Consider the following 19,846-nt stretch of genomic DNA (forward strand, 5'->3'; position numbering starts at 1 on the left):
TATCTATCAGTACTGAGGCGAGGCGTGTATGTGCAAGAAGCAACAGGTATGCAGGTTGCATACACTGCCGGATGCTGGAAGTGACTCAGGTGCTGCTGGAAGCTGCAACCTGGAAGTGAGCCTGCAGTCCACCCCCACGTCCTATGCGGAACTGAAACTTTTTTGGCTCTCCGAGGGCAGCAACGCGAGACGACACACACTGGACAGGTGGGCTCAGGAGCCACTTGAGCTGTGTAGGTGCCGTGCACCCTTCGCCGTCCGCTCGAGCCAGCGCTGTGACGTCACAGCCCGGAAGTCGGAATTCCCAGCTCCCGGTCTCTCTCTGTGGGCGGGCCGTGGTCAGCGCCCGGGGTGAGGGCAGGAGGAGGTGGGGCTGAGCTCAGGCGGGACGAAGTCGGCAGAGCTCAGCATCGGCTTCCCACCGCCTGGCCGGGCTCCGCACTCATGTATCCCGGACAGAGCGCCTCCCAGGCGGGACGAGCCCGCGTACCCAACCAGCCAAGTCCCGGGAGCGACAACGATAACGGTAAGAGCGGGAGGGGTACAGCGACCATTGTCCGGTCCCCTGCTGGCCATTGCTTGTCAAGGCAGTGTCAGGTGCAGCAGACAAACTCCATCCTCGCTAGTGCTGCGCAGGTGGGCTTTACAGCAGTGTTGAAGACTTCCAGCCCACCTTGGCGACTAAACTCATAAATGTAATTTTAATACGCTGTTCCAACAGTTACAGAGCACCTCTAACTCAAAGTTAAATCCCCCCCAAATGACGATATTTTGCTTAGGCTGCCCATTTACTACATAATAAAAATAAGAGTGCATAGAAAATACATGTCACCGTATATTAACAACAACATCCTCACCTACTCCAGCGCTCCTGGCCTGCGACACATGGTGGTAGTCTATGACATGTTGAACTAACCTGCAGTTGATGTACTTCTCCCAGACTGTAACTTTACCGCTCACTGCTTACCTCCCAGTTTGACTCAAACACAAACTGATGTGTCAACAGATCTGAGGCATTGGTGAGCATTGTTTGTTAGAAATAAGGATTTTTGGGAAAAGGATTGCGGTTTTGGACTGTCTGAAGCGGTTCATGTTAGATTCATGTTCCAGTGCAATAAACATCTACTTAAATCTTGTTTGGATCTGACTTAAATCGTGAAAATAGAAGTGTATGTACCTAGCTGCAAGGGAACAAAGTGTTACACGTTATGGGGTTGTTACAAAGCGGGTTGCTAATGAAAAGAGAAGTGACAGGAGCATACCGACACTTATGATGGAGGGCAACAATAGTTGGGTGACAGTGCTAGGGTGAGAGTTCCGGGAGGATCAGGGCAGTGAGGGGTGCTGCAGAGCTGTGTGTGGGTAGAGTGAAAATAACTCTCCAGGATTGATTCATGGTCTGGGTGGAAACTATCACCAAATGTTGCTTTAAGAAATTGTTTTTGAGCTCCTTGTGAAGTGGGAAATGGCAGGACCCTGGTGTGTGTGGACTCCGATGGCATTGTAGATGTTATGAGCACACCACTAATGAAAACACTTCCCCTTTTTGGATGGTGTTACAGTAATTCGCTTTTAAGCTTTGTGTGTCATTGTTCAGTATCAGCTGTACTTTTCATAAATGGAAACGCCATTATTTTATATACAAATATAGTAATACAACGTAATTATTCAATTTTCAGGGGAAAATAAAACAAAGAGTTTCTGGTTTAAAAGAGATTCCAGCTGAATGTATTTGGGCAAACGAGCCACTTGTTGCAAATGACTATATAATGAAATGGTTTCCCGTGGGAATGTATGTTTTAAAAACTATGGTCATCGTCCTTCGATTTCTTTGTCCCTTACCTATATTTTCAAGGGTTTTGAGAGGGACAAGCTGAGAGGGGCCTTTCGCAGGCAAACATGTTTGTACTGAGTTACTTTACAATGACCCGTGCAGGGGAGAACCATTTCTATTTCTTTAATGCAAACCTCTGCACTGCTTTTTTTTTTCGTCTTTTTTGCTGGGTAATTGAAATTATTCACAATGTCTTTTCGGAAAGTTTAATTGCTTTATTATTCTAAGGGCTTTTTGTAACATTATTATTGCATGTTCTAAATTTTTCAGTTGCACACAAATATGTTAGATGGATTATTTTTTTTAGGACTTTATACATCCCGAAGCCATTTAATTCCACGAACAGGAGCGGGCTGGTGAGAGTGAAAGAAAAGGCCAGGAGTTAAGATGGAGACAATAGAACATAGTGCACACTGGTAATTCAGTTTAAGGCTACAGGCCAGCTTGTAGAAATGAGGGAGCAAGAGAGAGAGGTGTCTTGAAATCTTTTGCCAATGTGAAGAATCAGTCTGACTGAGTTACACATCCTGGTAGGCTATAGAGATCTTTGAAGAGTAGTGTTTTAAATGGATATATTGAAGTGTACATACTCACTCTTTAGAGTACCTGTTTGCTCCTGCGTAGTTCTGGTACTCTCCCTTTAAATATTATTTTAGTAATGCCGAGAGCTGCAGGTACATTCCCTTTTTAAGTGACAGAAGTGCAGTTACTCATGGCAGTATCTGCCAATTTAAAGCTCTGTTGGGGTGTATAGAAAGCATGAGGTTGCCCCTTAGCACAGTATTTGCAGTCTGAACTTTCTTGTTGACTATTTAATGCATTTACCGGTATGTCAACTTCTTACGAGGGGTTCTGAAGGGGAGAGAGTGGAGAGGTCTCGTGTACACTGCATATGTAGCTGCCAGGGGGCCCGTCTCGGGTGACGCCCCAAGCCAGTACCGTTTCCCCCCCCCCCCCCCCCCCCCCCGCCCCCATTAATCAACAACTCTGTGCTAGCTTGGATTTGGACGTATATGCTCAAGGGCATTTGCATTTCGCAAAAACGGATGATCAAATTATTTGGCATTGAAATGCTGGTTTGAATCACGTTCTGTTACTTGGCATTATAACTCGCATAGTTAATGACTCACAGGGGATGCAAACGCTATAGAAAAGGCAGCGTTTTTTTAAATTAAAAAATACATCTGCCTATTCAGAAAACCCTTCAAGACAGTGTTCACTTACAGTGAATTATTTTATGTTGTATTGATTTACAGGTGCTGGATTACATTAACACATTACTTTACCCCCCACTCTCCAGTAAAATAGTTTGTTGTATTCACAAACATACGCATTTATTTACAAATTAGTTGCAACCGAAGAGGTGCCTCTTCCTCTGTGTATCCCAGCTTTGTTTTAAAACCTTTTGGAGTTCACTGTATAGATTATCATGCATTTCATTTACAGAAGCACCTCATTCGCAGCAGAAAGAACACTGTTGTACGTTGCATGTCCAATTATCCCCCTAGATGGTGTTTAAAAATTTAGGGGCTCGAGTTCTAACAAAATATGCCACATTTTTATGATTCTGCTAGACTTTAAAAGACCTTAAATGAACGGCGACTGTAAGTTTCACGAATAGTGAAACAAAATATTTTCATGACTGAAGGAATCTTTCTTTCCAGCACGTTTTAATTGCATTTGATATACACGTTTGTGATTATTTCATACACTGAATGCCGCGTTGAATTAACTCTGATTTAAAGAACACTGTAGTGTATGCCATCAGTTGCATGAACACTGAAATAAAACATTTTCCTGATGAGAAAAGTCTTTCCTTCCATCCTATTTGAGTTGCATTTGATTATGTAGAGATTTTGTTTACTGCTCTCCCCCTCCATACATTAGGGATGTGAGGAGTTGGCCTGGCATATGATGTCCACTATTCTAGTGGGTTCCTTGCACCAGTCCAAACGATCCTTATTGATGGTAGGTTTAAAGTCAACCTTTATAGAAAGCTAGCCTAGTGGTAGCTGTGGAGAGCTGCCTTCAGTCTAAGACTTAGAGGCGAGTTAAGCAAGTTGTTTTACCAGGTATAATCTCTTGAATGGTCAAATGAAAGCACACCACACAAGGTATATATCAAATATATATGTATTTAATCTAAATACAACCCCTCTGGACTTTTTATGAGGTCAGAGGTAAAAGTACAATACAACAAACTTAATTAGCATACAATAAGTTGCACAGTATACGTTATGCCCTAGGGGCTTCACAAAACATATACTAAAATAGTGGTATAAGAACCACGTGAGGGTTGGAAAGCAGGCCTATGGCCTGTAGAACCGCTGGGGCTACCAGGAACCACCCAAGGTAGGGACGCAGGAGGCCCACTGGGGACGCATGCAGTGTCTAAACACAGCCGCGGATCATGATTGACTTTCTATGGAGAACGAACAAGTTACAATTTTAAAGATTAAGGGCACTTAGAGGTCAACTATGATGCAACCCCCTTTTAGACTAGGACATATCGAGAGTCAAGACCCAGGGTAGCACCAGAGTACTTGAGTTACCTCACCCATGGAAGCCTGGTGCATAGGTGTCTTTTGGTGTTGGGTTTCGTCGTCGATTCCAATCGAGAGCTGCAAAGAAATGCTGAAGGCCACCAGAGGAAAAGTGTCCGGGTGGATCGGACATGTGAAGAACCTGAAAGCAGAGGGGACAGAGTCTGTGTCACTAGCCAGTGACCAAGATGGCGACAGGAAGATGCCAACCAATGTCGGGTGTTTTCAGGTGAAAGAGGTGAAGCTTGACTCTTCAGCCACGAGGACCAGGAGACGTCCACGATGACCAGGAGCTGGATTAGAGCTGTCTCATGAAGGATGTCGAGTGCTGCAGCGTCAGAATCCGGATTGGACCCAACAAGCCTCGCAACAGCAACCCACGCAAGATGACAAGATTGGCTTTGGTTCAGACCAGCAAGGTCTGGGGGACTCCTCCTTTGGTGGGGAGTCAAAGCACATCTGGAGCAACCAGGAAAGCTCAAGAAACGAAGGATTGGCCTTCGTGGGGGCTCACTAGCCAACGGACTAGGAACCGTGAAGGAGCCTCAAGCTTCGGTGAAGAAAGGGGACTCACGGGTCACTTGTGGGGTGCTGGCCTCTGTACTTCGGTGCAAAAGGTGCTCGGAGCAGGGGCTTCAAATACCCCAATGCACAACTTCGGGATACCTCGGGAAGTAGGTGCAGTTGAAAAAATGCAGGATGTCCAGGAGTTCCGGTACCAAGTCTCTCGTGTCAGCTACAGGTCTCAGCTTTGCTGTGATCTCACCTCCGCTTCAGAGGTGTCTGGAAGTCTGTGTCCTGTGTCGCAGATTCTTCGGGATCCAGCGGGAGCCTTGAAAATGCAGACCGGCAAATATGCTTTTAGTGCCTGTTTGAACAGGGTGGTCACTCCTTGACCACAAGGGAGATTTCTTCCGTCTTCCAGTCGATATGGAATGTCGAAGGTCCAAGATATATGTTGCAGAGTTTCGTCCAGGGTAATCTAAAGTCCTAGTGACTGGGTTCCTACACTTCTACTAAGTTTAGGGGTTGGACTAACTCTAAGGACCCACCTATGGGTGGAACTGGGGAGGGGGTGGTTACACCCCTTCCCCATTGTCCAGTTTCGCACCAGAGCTGGGGCTGGGTGCCCCAGCAACCAGTTTGAACTGGGAAATGCATGTAGCACCTTGTGTGCCCCAGGCAGTGTCTGAAAAGCATTCACTGAATGCAACCCACCCTGCCACAATACACTAAAACCTGTCTGGGGAGGTGCCAGCACCTCCCTGGACAGGAAACCTATTGTCCAGGCCTCCCCTGCCGGAGTTCCGTCCAGCAGCAGGAGGGCAGACTCGTGTCTGTGGCAGCAGCATCCATTTTGTGATGCTGGGGCTCTGTTTAACTTTAACCGGGTTTACATGTATGTACATTTCTTCCTCTAGAAGGGTGGAATGCTACCCCCGCCTCCAGAACTGGCGGGGTGTATTCCAAAGTGTTTGACACCTTACACAACATGTTTTGTAAAAGCCAAACCAAAGTTAGCATTAACTGCGAGGATTATAATGCACTTAAGAGTATATAGGTATGGCTATATCATAGAGCAGCTTTTTAAGAAGATATTTCCGAAAGCTGCAGAGGGGCTCAGCTCATGCTAGGGCACCCTCTCACACAAAACAAAGCACTCTGCCTTCAGGATTGTCATGGCCTGCCATAGGAGTGACTTATAGGTTACTATGTGTCTATATGTGAAGGTAGATATAGGTATAATCTATCCAAGTAAGGGGTGCCTACACCACCTTACCTAGGCTGCAAGTGCAGACCTGTGGTCTCAGTTTTGAAGGCTAACCAGGGGTGGCACAATACATGCTTCAGCCCCTGGTAGGCCTCTGGGGTACCTATGCTCTGGGTACCTAAGGTACCATGTACAGGGACTCACAAAGATTACCTAGTAGCCAATCTGATATGTACCTAAAGTACATTGTATCAATTTATAGAGAGAACAGCCAGGCTGTGGTCCTGATTAGCAGGGCCACAGCCAGACTAAAGTCGAAAAACCAGTGAAACACATTAAAAAGTGGGGGTAACCATAGCAAGCAGACCCTACTCTCCTACACGGGATACAACGCTTTCTGGGTAAAATTGCAACCTCTTTAATGCCCAAAATTAGTGGTCACCTGGTGAAGTGTTTGTTACCAGTTACCTTTTGCAAGGTACCCAGTGCTTCGTTGCATTTCATGTTGCAGTTTTTTTTAGTAACTTTTGATACATTTGAGCTAGAACCTATTTTTTTCAAATTATAAAGCAAGTTTATGTTTTTTATTATGTATAGAAAACAAGGATTTTTCGAAAATTCCAATGACACCAACTGTACCTTTAACATGAAATGCCATTGTATGCCCAAGAGTGCTATGTGCTGCTGCTAATGGGCTAATAGTTTACATATTACATAGGGAGACTTAGGAACTATCTGCAAGTGTGCCACTTTGCTAAATGCTTCTTTATTGGTTAATTTCTTGTGGGGCGCACGAGGTTTCGGCCTTCAGAGTTTGCCCGTATTCACTGTCAGAAAAAACAAATATGAAATATATTGTAAGCTAAAGAGCAATTCTGCATACGTTTAATGGCACATGCATGTGCATGAAATAAATAGCAACCCTCTGTTTTTACTGTGCGTAGTGTTGACTTCTTAGACCAGAGACTTTGCAGAGTGCTCTGGGCCAGCGTTCAATACGTCAGTCTGTAGAAAAACTGTTGTGGATAAGAAATGAGAGGCCCAATTTTACAGATTATTGTAAATCTGCAACTGGAGGTGTGCGATCTCACATGGGTATAAATTACCGACTTTACAGAATGCATCAGTGTCAGGAAGTACGCTTGGAAACATGTCAGACACACATAATTCCACCTAAAAACCTTTCTGAATTCAATTCACTTATGAGCAAATACAAGTTTACATTTGCACATGCCCAAAAAAGAACAAATACATATACTTTTTTATTTCTTTTCATTGGGGATATTTTCCCATTACAAATCTTACTCTAACCCACACCAATTTTGGGGGTGTTCTAATTCCATCCTACCCAGGAAAGCGATTTACTCTTGCCCCGGTCAGCGGTACGTGGCTGGCATTTTCCAGGGTTAGATGGGGCCTGAGGGGAATTTGAGAGTACAGACAGACATGTACGTTTATTGGTGTATTCAAACTCAAAAGCCACTGGAGCTTTAGGGTCCCCAATCCCGTGAGCAGCTTTATTCACATAAAAAATGTTTGTGATTAATTTTTTTTGCAAGTGCAAAATCCGCTTTTGTGAATTCAAACAGCGCGTTGGCACTTGTTAAAATAAAACACTATTTCTGTTGGTAGTAAAATTTAGGCAAATAGCTTTGTGAATCAGGCACGCAGACTCTGCGTCCGACGTGGAGTGTAACAATGAACGCCCACCGCCCCCCCCCCCTCCCAAATGGTGAGTGTTCCACTCAGTTGAATTTAGACACGCTGCTTGATAGCTTTTTAAGAGGCATGGGTCTGAGCCAGGGTCCTTAGTCTTAGTGGGATTGGGATGGGCAGAGAGTAGCCTCGGCGCAGGGGTCCAAGTTACGTCCCTGTGCCGTTCCTCTAGTGAAGTGAAATGTCTTTCCTGAAAGACGGTGGGTACAAGCTTCACGGGCTCCTTCACTACGCTTTCCCACTACAGAGTGGGACGCGTTTTTTATTTGTCTGGACATGACCGAGATTCCACAGGTTACTAGAGCGCGGCAGTGCAGCCTTCCGGCTTTGGAAGACTGTGCTTCTAAAGTGCTCGAGGCGCAGGACAGAACACGTCCTCGGTTATAGAAGTTTAAATCACACGTTTACCTATGCATCGCTTTGACCTGCCTGGCGGTTGTTTTTTACAGCACAACCCGCAAATGCAGTTCCCATTCCGACAAGTCACTCTCTTCATACTACTGACGTATTCACTTCATTACTCCCAGCCCCCATGTTGACTCGGTAAACAGGCCTTGCACCTCACTTCCTTACTGCAAGATGTACTTTACCTTTTAAGATACTTACGAACATTGTTTCCCTTCAAGTTGTCCGTTTAGTTGAAAAAAGGGTGTGATGGAAACGAAGCCAGAAAACTTGTGGCGTCGATGGTATTGCCACGAATTTTATGTTCTATTTGCAAACGTTTTCTAATGGAACCACAATGTAGGCCAAGAGATAAGTCTGAATAAAATCTGAAATCTCCTTATTTATAATCCTGAATTAGTCCCCTTATACTATTAGCGACTGAGATACGCTACCCTGCTCAGTATATTGAAGCAATACAATTTGAATATTTGCATTCTTTCTTTCCTTTAAGGGCTGAATTTCTAACTTATTTCAGGTTGTAATTAAAAAAAAAAAAGACACCCTTTTGCTTTGGGCTGAGTAACAAAATACATATGAAAACAAAAATGTGTCAGAGGAAATGCTTGAATTTACGAGAACGTTTAGTAATTACTATGGGAAGCATTCCACTCCAATTTTGTTCTCTTTGTGCCAGTACAGAGAGGACTGATTGTGTGTGTTGGGAAATGTCCTCTGCCCTGTAAAAGATGCGTATCCCTGCCCTTTAGTGCCCAACTGTACTGTTGTCTGGTTCCCTGGTGGTGATTTTTTTTTGGGTAATAGGCAAACGGATCATGCGTGCGTGGCATGATGCAGGCCTGTCGCACTGATTGCAATCTTGTTGGACCAGGAGGGGTGCCCAAAGCGCTACCTCATAGTGGTGGAAGGCTACCGCCTTCAATAGAGTTAAGCAGCATGACCGCAGTGGTGGCAGCATACCTACCGTATGATCAGTAGGAATGAACAGATCCTTTAAGCCTTGTATCCCTGGTGTGAGGCCTACAGGCTCACTCCTCTTTTTAAAGTTCCGCTGCTGTGTGCCTAAATCACCCTAGATTTACATTAAGTAGAAGTAGAGTACTGCGCAGCGCAGGTGTAATGAGACTGTGCCGAATGTATGTGTGCCTGGGAAGGATACAGTAAAGGGATAAGAGTACTATGTAGAACATGAATGGGGGGGGACCGGGGTTCTCCAACCTTCTGTTTTGAGAGATACTTATGATCAAAAAAAATCATCAAGAGCTACTTATAAATTTGTATTGTAACAGTGATTACATTAGAAAAGGTTGTTAGTGGCCACCCTATGTAAATTACTCACAGTGATCACCTCTGCATCAGGCAGGATAGCCAGCAGTAATGTAAAAAAAAACTTTAGCAATTTTGAATGCCTTTACATGAGTAATACTCAACAGCCATATCTTAAAAGCCCTTGGCGCCAAGGTCATAATATTAGTGATAAATCATCCTAATGCCAATTGATTTATCACTCAAATATCAGCTTTACATATATTATGGAAATTCAACTCTCAGCCTATCGGTTTTGAAAATACACACATTCTCTCTTTGAAAACGCATTTTTCAACGTTGGTAAACATATATTCGGTCAAGTAAAAGCTTCTAATTTAGTAGGCTGGACTGGACACCCTTACCAATATTTCTGCTGTGACACTACTAGCCAATCAAGCCTACGCAAAATCTCGAACCTTGTACGCATGCTTTATCGACCTTAAAGCAGCGTTCGACAAGGTTCCGAGAAAGAAGCTGTGGGCCAAACTGCAAACCTGGGGTGCACCACCCAAACTTTTGGAGGCAATAATCAATCTTTACTCAAACACGTGGGTGCAGATAAGGAAAGAAGATGGCCGCACCATAACAAACAAGATCCCAACATCAAATGGTCTAAAACAGGGGTGTGTGTTGGCCCCCTGTTTATTCAACATCTACACAGCCGATCTTGAGAAGTACCTCCAACAAGTGCAAATTGACCCACCAAAATTAGGCAAAACACCGATCAGGAGCCTTCAACACGCAGATGATATTGTGCTCCTAGCACAAACACCAATAGGCCTGCAGCGTTCAATGACAAAACTAGGATCTTATATCACTTCTGCTCAATTAATAATAAACCTTAAGAAAACCAAGGTATTATGCTTTAGTAGTCATCACAAAATAGGTTCAAAGGGGAAATTCACCTGGAAACTGGAGGAAAAAACAATATCCCAGGTGGACTCATACAAATACCTAGGGTTCCAACTTGACCACACCCTTAAATATAAGCAACACTTGGACCAAGGGAATACTAAAGCAAAACAACTCCTGTATGCTTTCAAAATTTTACAGAAGCTAAAAGGTTGTCCAACAGGCCAGTTGCTTAAGATAATCGCAGCAAATTTTTTACCCTCAATATCATATGGGTCGGAAATTATGAATACCAAAGATGCAGCCGCCTTAAACCTAGCCCAATCGAGTTTTTTCAAGCGCCTGTTTTTAATTCCTCGGCACATTTCTCAGGCACAAGATCTACTGGAATACAGGCTGAAAAATCAAAAACCTGCCAGACAAGGGGCGATGGTAAAATATTACTGGTGGATGAGGCAAGCGGAAGACGACACTTTAGCCCACTGCTGTTGGGAAGAAATCGAAAATCAGGCGAGGCAACAAAACTCCATTGTTGCAGCCCTAAAAGAATCACTCGTTGATTTACATCTTGAAGAGGCATGGCATACAACATCATATTCCGGGTTAAAAAATAAGGTAAACAGCGCAATAAGGCGAACTTCGCTACTAATTGATAAAGCTGCCTTTGCTAAGAAAAACCATGCATGGGCAGTGATTCAATCATATCAGTTTCTGAAACCCCAACCGTACTTGCCCGAACACTTCTCACATCACAAAAAGCACTATTTGACGCTGTTGCGGTTGGGTTCGTTCCCCACAAAGGATTTAACCCCGAAATGGAAGTCAACATGGCCTACTAAAGAATGTCACCTGTGTGAACAAGGAGAAGAGTCGTTAATACACCTTTTATGCATCTGCCCCGGGCTATTGGAACCTCGAAAAATAGTTCTTCAGGAGATTTTTAGGAAGCACCAATTGAGATTGTGCAGAGCTGCAGTGATACAATGCCTTGGTGGACTGTCAATTCAGCTGTCATGTCGAGCCATCACCTTTTGGAAAATAGCAGCCAAAGAACTGGACAAAAAAGACAATAGTCCACACGGCAAAGGTATATGACTGACTGGTCACTCCCTTTTTGCACAGACATCAAATATCGCTCTTTTCATATCGAACTGCAATGAACTTCTTACAATGTTATCATTTTAACTGTTGTTGCGACCAAAGCTTACGAAAGGATAATGGTTTTTACTTGTCTACATTTTCATAGATTTTAATTTCAGTTAATTATTATGTAATATGTGTTTTTCTCATGCTTTTATGATTTTTAACGAAATCAAATAAAAGTAATACTTACTTACTACTGGACACAGGAGAGCTACTTTTAGGCAGCTGAAGAGCTACCAGTAGCTCACAAGCTACTCGTTGGAAAAACCGGGGTTAGAGCATGTACTGTAAAAGAAAAAGTCAAGTCAAAGGTAGGCTTTATTCGATTGATTAGACAAACCAATCATAAAAGCACAAGATTACATTATACATACCAACAATTCTTCCATTAAAAGAGAAATTCACATGAGTGATACATTAATAATTTCATGATTGTGTTAAAAACAGTATTAAACTTACAAAAGCCATCATCTCATTAAAAACAGTTAAGTGTGCATGTGTTTCCTTAGGCTCAGAGCTTTTTTCAAGAAAATTGTCATCCTAAAAACACTGTGCTTATTATCTAAACATTTATCGCCAAAAGGGCAGGACGACATTGACGTAACCCAAACTGCTTAAAGATGGGTACTAAGAGCAAGCTCCTAGCAGCAGAATAAAACCTAAAAAAAAAAATTGTCATGGATTGTGGGGAGGTATTATCGCAAGGGGCATTGCTGGAGGTCTTGAGACCAGTCATTCATTATGGGAAAATTAACTAATCTATGGCAGACCCCCAGCCTGAAACGGATTAATATAAATCTATAATAGGCACCAGGTACAAAAATTAAATAAGATTGAACATTAAAAGTAGTTAAGAACAACTGATTACTCAGGATTGTGCGTTTTAAAATTTCAGATGACATTCTAAAGGTATCCAGGAGCAGGATACTCTCTTTTCTTGATTACTTCTTTGTTGTTGCCCTAATGGTAGTAGGATTGGTAAAATACTGTAAATGACCAAGATCATAAAAAAATTATAAACATATCTTAGCCATGGTATCCTCATAACACTTTCCAGTAGCTCACAAGCTACTCATTGGAAAAACCGGGGTTAGAGTATGTACTGAGTGTATGTATGCCTGCAAGGAATACACTACATGAGATGCAGTGCATGCGCAATGAAACGCATGTGCTGAGTGTATGTGTGCTTGCGTGAAGAACATTACATAAAGGGTGAAGTGTTGTGCATCGCGCATATGGTGTGAGTGATGGTAGCATGTGTGTTTACAAATAGCACACCCTGGTACAATATAGAAAGGATATGGTACTGAACAGTGCGTGCAGATCAAATGTGTATGCTGAATGTGTTTGTGTTAGTAGTGGTACAATTCATGGTTTATTGATTATACTGAATAGCCTTTCTCCACCCTTTCTACTACATTCATACCGTGTAACATTAATATAAACCAGTGATACTCCAAGTGCGCGCAGCCCTTGTAACCTTTACATTCTGCCCCTCCTGACCTTTACATGCAGCCTCCTGGTCAACAGTAGCACTGTGCTGCTATTACTTGTCTCAGCACTAAGATTACATTTTTTTTAAACAGGCGAGTATTTATTCACAGGTTAACTGAAGTAAAAACATGGAAGTAGCTAATGTGTCCTGCACCATTTAACTTTAGGAACACATTCATTTTTAAAAACCTCTTGCAACAAATGTGTAAAATTATGGTAATTTTCTTCAAAATTCAAAAAGTGTATTTCATTACCATGCAGAAGTGTTTCCCCTTAGTACATCAGATTATAACAGTGCATTTAGAAGTATTCTTTTAGGCGATAGCTTTCAAATAGGATCTTAGAAACCTTCATCCTTCACCCCCCACCCCCACCACGACCGCAATCTGACAGCAATTTCAGTATTAAACTAAGAGGCAAGTTAGTTGTTATGTGCTCCTTTGGATGGCCTGGGTTGCTGGTATGAATGACCATATTCTATTTATTTTAAATCGCATTCAAGGGAGCACATCCTGAAGACCTGTATTTCGCGGTCCTCTGATGTGTGTAAATGAAGAAAAAGAAGGCAAAGCGAAATAGAACAATTGTCTAGTATCGCACTATTTGGTCAAGTGGGGAGGCAGGGATTGACCACAGGTTTTCTGATTTCACATTGTGCAATTTAGCATGTACATGCTTTGCTTCACCTACGCCCCCCTTAAACACCCTCCATCCCCCCTCATCCCCCTGTCAGCATGCAGCCCTCGGTCACACTACTGGCCAAATTTTGCGACCCCTGGAAATATGTTTGGGAGTACCTATAATATACACAATAATTTCGGACATATAGGTTGAACATATTCATTCCATTAATTCTTTTATGATCTGTAAAATGTGTAGTCATTGAATTTAAAAATGTGTTTCTGTTAGAGACCTTTTCTTGAAAGCTATTTTTCATTTTTGCATCTTAATTGTGCCTTGTAGTATCTTGTTCTTGCCATGGCCATTTAAATACTGTGTCTTTATATGGTAGAATGCGCCTTCAACTTGCATTTTTAATTATATGTATATAGCACTTGTTACCCCGGACGAGGCGTTGCACGTAATGTTTTGTTTTTCTGTCAACGATGGGATGTTGATTCTGTTGAATTGACATTTTCCCTTTTGCATGTTCATCGGGGAGTCCTTTAATTCTGTATGAAGCCGGTTAATAGGTGTAAAACTCGTTGTAATGTGCATGTATTCTCCTGGCTCTTTAAAGATTTCTATGCTCATATTAGTAGTTTTTTATTTTTTTTTGTTCACCTTTTATTAGTGTTTCTGTTAGGAGCATCTGTACTTTTTACTGTGGGTGGAAAGTTCCACCTGTGTGTATAATTTATGATGTGTTTGTGTTAGCAGTACTTTTTTCGTAAGTTATAGAAAAGCAGCACCATAATTTGGAACAAGAGTTTATTTACTTTTTGTAGTAATTAAAATTATATTGGCTGGTATTGTGTTCTTTTGTGTGTTTGCTGCTCATGAAGACGTACGGTACATCGCTTCATGAATGCATTCTTAAATTCAGTCAATTTTTTTCACTTTTAATGGTGTTGGAGGATTTTATTGTATTTGCCCTGTGTTTCTTACGTAAGCACCTTGGATCCACCATATCTTAACAACCGCTTATTTGGAATTCAGATGTTCATACAGTAGATAAGCATTGGCAAAGCCATTCGGTGTGGTTGTAGCTGCCATTCTTAAAAGGGGGTCCCAAAATGTGTTTTCCCCATGTTATTTTCCGTAGGATGATTAGACACAGCTATAGCCCGAATGGCTGAACGGAATTACAAGAAATTTGGCAAAATGGTAGAGTCTGATTCGCAGATCACCCTTTTGTTTAAATGGTGTAAATCCCTCCAGTAGTTATTGAGAAAATCCAATGTGAAAAAAATTATATATCTATAAGCGCGCACCGTGCATGCACCGTGCAAGCACCCCGCGATTTTTCGAAAAAAATAAAAAATTTGGCCTTGGGGGTCCTTGTGGGACCCCCTGAGCAGGCCTAGAGGGTCAGGGTGCTTCTACCCTACCCCCTTTTTGAGTTCTACACATTTGTTTTTCTGCTTTCCTGTGCCTCAGTCTACCGAGGCACAAGATGGCTGCCAACAGTTTCTGTTTTGGAATGTTGACAGACAGTGGCAGCCAATCAGCATGTCTTCCAGAGAAAGCTGCATGCACATTGGCTGTCAACAATTCAAACCAGGAAGTGTTGGCATCCATCTTGTGCTCGGTAGACCGAGGCACAAGAAAGCAGAAAAACAAACGTGTAGAACACAAAAAGGGGGCAGGGTAGACAAACCCTGACCCCTAGGCCTGCCCAGGTGGTCCCACAAGGACCCCCAAGGCCCAAATGTTTTTTTTTTTAAAAACCCGGTCTGTTTTTTTTCAAATGAACCCCCGGGGGGACTAAATCGCAGGGTCATAGTGATAAAGAAGTGTGGGGGGTCCCCAATCCCCCCCCACACTGCCCCTGGGACCGCTGCCCCCGGGGCAAAGCAACACAGCCCACTGGCGCATCCTGGAGGCTCCTGGTGGGCTAGTTGGCCCCCAGGGACCCCCAGTATGCAAGGGGAATTAGTTCCCCCTCTGCAAACGCGCCGGGGCTGCATTGCAGAGAGGTGTAAAAAGGGGCATAGCCTCATTTCACCTCTGCAATGCAGCCCCCTGGTGCATACTGGAGGTTCCAGGTGGGCTAGTTGGCCCCCAGGGACTCCCAGTATGCAAGGGAATTAGATCCCCCTCTGCAAACACGCCTGGGGGCTGCGTTGCACAGAGGTGTGACATTTAAAAAAAAATAGATTCAAAATATGTTATGTCATTTAAAAAATAAAATATCTAAAAATAAATAATTTAAAATAATGTAGTAAATCAGTATAAAAAATATAACAATTAAAACCTTTAAAAATTATCATTTACAAAACCATTGAAATTCACTGAAAAAACCATAGGTTTTACACCAGTTATAGTTAGCTGGTCATTTTACTCATACAAAACCTTTGAAATTCCCCTGTTATAGTTAGTTCAGCTAACTATAACTTGCGCGCCCGCAATGCACTGCTGATGACGTCACATAATACATCACTCATGACATGGTCAGTGACATCACTCATGAAATCACTGATGACATCTCAAATGACATCACTGATGACATCATCCTTGTGAAAGAGTGGTAGACCTCCTCTCACTCTTAATATAACCTTTGATACATACATTCAAAAATAGAAACAAAAATTTTCAAGAAAATGGAGATACCAATACCAGTTACACAACAACCTATTCCAACATCTACTTCCACATCCACTCATTCACCAACAGTTCCATATAGTCACTCATACATGTACTCAATCATCATATGTACTCATACACCTATACATCCTGTTACACACCGATACTCATCCAGAGAGTTACTTACACACATACTCACACATGCAAATAAACTATCAAACATCCATTTACTTGCATATACAGCTATACACACAAACATACACATACTGACTCTCTTAAACGATCACTTATAGAAACACATACTTAGTTATACAGGAACTCTTCAAATCTCTAACTCTCATATATACTCACTTATATACAAAAATACTCACGTATGGTAGTTTAACACATAATTACTTAGTCATAAAGATAGTATTGAGACAGTCATTCACTCCCTAACACACCTATACACACACTCCTCCACCCATACAGTCCTGCACACATGCTGTCTTCAAAACACATATAAACAGTGAGTCACTCATTAATGCATCTATGTGCTAAGTAATATCCCCCACCAAACCATATAAACACTCAGACACTCATACTGATTCTCAAAAAACCAACTAATAGCCTATATAGACACTCATGTAGTTACTCACCAACCCATGCAGCCACTTATTCAAAAAATGTGTGAGACTGATACAGATATTTACATATTTAAATATTACTCACTAACCCATGTATTCACTAAGATACAATTAATCAGTCAGTTATACAATCAATTTTACAAAAAAGTCATCCATTTAGACACGTACTTACCCATTTATTCTTCCATCGACCTTTAGATATACATATATAAAAAATATTTATTTCAGAAAGACACACATCCACTGGATGATGTCATCAGTGATGTAATTTGAGATGTCATCAGTGATGTCATGAGTGATGTCACTGACCATGTCATTAGTGATGTAATATGTGACGTCATCAGCCGTGCATGCGGGCGCACGAGTTATAGTTAGCTGAACTAACTATAACGGGGGAATTGCAAAGGTTTTGTATGAGTAAAATGACCAGCTAACTATAACTGGTGTGAAACCTATGGTTTTTTCAGTGAATATGTATGTATATATAGATAGATAGATAGATAGATATATATTTATATATATATATATATATATATATATATATATATATATATATATATATATATATATATATATATATATATATACACACACACACACACTTTTTTGGCTAAAAGCAAAAATATAGATTTTTTTCTCAGGGCACACATTCCCTAGTAATCCCTGCCTCTGAAGGGAACTCATTTAGTTGAAGAGCCGAATGCCAGCGCTCATGGTGAAGTTAGCCTGTGGCTAAAGTGGGCTGACCCATTACCCCATTCTACAGGCGCTAGTGGGTGAAAGAAAAATGTGAATGACACAAACAGTCCAGTGGGTGACAAAGGTGGACTGGCAGCCCCTGTATGTCTATTATGTATATAATTTTAGTAAAATCAATAGATTTTGGATAATGTTAGACCTGAGAAAGTACTGCTGTTAACTCGGCCTGCACCCTACTATTTTTTACCGAATGGGCCACTGGACCATTGACTGAAATGGGGTTGGTGGAAGAAGAGTGCAATTTGATCTTTTCAAAGGTAAGACGAGCCCGCCTTTAACTTTGCACGTTTGGCCAGTGGTGTCTCCATAACATTGGAGCTCTAACTCGGGTCTGTGTTTTTTCTCGCAATACTGGCAGTGTAAATACCAAATGGCTATTCAGTGCTGCCGATTTGAGGGACAGGTACCCGTTTTCATTGGGCCACCCTCATCCAAGCAGGTCCATGCCTGCCAAGGATAATAGATGGATGCACCTGCTAGAAGTGTTTGCATCTAAAAGCTGCCTCTGTCACCTCTGCGCATAGTGTAATAATCTGGATGCGCTCTTTAAAAAAAAAAGATTGATTATTTTGTTTTAAAAAATGAAACTAAATTCCTGGAAAGAAACCCAATCTATAAACGAGGATCTGAACTAGTGACAGGCCTGACATAATGTCTTGGTGGCAAATAAATATTTCATATTATATTATCAGCTATTTGCCACAGGAACTGAGAGGCATACATCTTTAGGAATGACATTTCATTAAATTAGATCCTCTCCAATGGTTTTTGTTGTCGGTCATTGTGCAATTTGTCCCCCCCCCCCTTATAATACCATATACTGCTGCGGTGTCTTAACTTCTACTGTAATCAAGAATTTACCTTAGTGTTGCAGTGACACCTCGTCAAACGGTGCTGTTATCATAAATCCCAGGCAAATTGTATTACAGAAATTTTGCACGTTATAATAAAGTCCTAGAGTACAGATTGGCCTTTAAACACCCTTAGAGCAAGAGGCCCTTTTCAGACCTTGTTCACTCTTTGATTTATGTAATGAGTTGACCATTGGGAAGTGTCTTAAGGATAAAGGCTCATTGCTATCCCAGTATTTTCATACAATCTATCTTATATATATATATATTTTCAGGAAAATGGCACATTTTTTTTCTGAGCAGCCCCTGAAAATTTGGTGGGGTTTCGTCAAGGGGGGGCCGAGAACAAAGGGGGGTCCCAAAACGCATTTTTCCCATTCATTTTTCCATAGGGCGGTTGGACTCACTTTTAGCTCGAACGGCTGAATAGATTTACATGAAACTTGGCAAAATTGTAGATATGGTTTGCCCGACGTGCCTTTGCTATGTCTCAATATATGTGCTCCAGTGGATTTTGAGAAATTAACGTTTAAAAAAATATATATATCTGTGACAGCGCTCCGGTTAGCGCCCCGGTTCGCGTACCTGACGCATAACGGAACTTCGCGAAGCGAATCTGATTGGCTCTCCGGTGTCTGTCAACATTCTAAACAAACCGGAGCGGCCGCCATCTTGTCTCTCGGTACGATCGAGAGACAAGATGTGGTGAAAAACGAAGGGGGAAATGAAGGAAAGGGGGCAAGGTAGACCACTCCTGACCCCCTAGGATTGATGAGGGGGATATTAAAGTGCCCCGCGGGGCAAAAAATTTTGCGATTTTACGCCGTAGAGGCGCGTCCCGGTACGCGAACCGGGCAGCTCACCGGGCAGCTAACCGGGCAGCTAACCGGCAGCGTAGCTGTCAACATTGTAAACAGTCTGGAGCGGCCGCCATCTTGTCTCTCGGTAGGTTCGAGAGACAAGATGTGGTGAAAAAAGAAGGGGGAAATGAAGGAAAGGGGGCAAGGTAAACCCCTCCTGACCCCCTAGGATTTATGAGGGGGATATTAAAGTCCCCCGCGATTTTTCGCAGTAGAGGCGCTTCCCGGTACGCGAACCGGGCAGCTAACCGGCAGCTAACTATATATGGTCTCTAACCTATGGTTTTTTCAGTGAATATATATATATATATATATCACTGAAAAAACCATAGGTTATAGACCATATATAGTTAGGAATTTGCATTTACAAAACCTTGAAAATTCACTGAAAAAACCATAGGTTAGAGACCATATATAGTTAGCTGGACATTTTATTGACAAAAACCAATGAAATTCCATATATAGTTAGTTGCACTAACTATATATCGCGCACCCGCA

The 19,846-nt window shown here is 42.2% G+C and overlaps 1 protein-coding gene across 2 annotated transcripts in view; it reads left to right on the forward strand.

Moving 5' to 3' along the window:
• Positions 1 to 211: 211 nt before the first annotated feature.
• The window catches only part of LOC147663023 (transmembrane channel-like protein 7), a 496,357-nt gene continuing 476,722 nt past the window's right edge, over positions 212 to 19,846 (forward strand). Inside the window, exon 1 of one of the 2 annotated variants that reach the window (XM_086950725.1) lies at positions 212 to 526. In XM_086950725.1, coding sequence (XP_086806851.1) covers positions 445 to 526 — 82 coding nt within the window. In that variant the 5' untranslated portion in view covers positions 212 to 444. The remainder of the gene's footprint in view (positions 527 to 19,846) is intronic. The other variant, XM_086950724.1, reaches the window with a different exon arrangement.

Source organism: Lissotriton vulgaris, unplaced genomic scaffold, assembly GCF_964263255.1.
Source record: "Lissotriton vulgaris unplaced genomic scaffold, aLisVul1.2 SCAFFOLD_1488, whole genome shotgun sequence".
NCBI lineage: Eukaryota > Metazoa > Chordata > Amphibia > Caudata > Salamandridae > Lissotriton > Lissotriton vulgaris.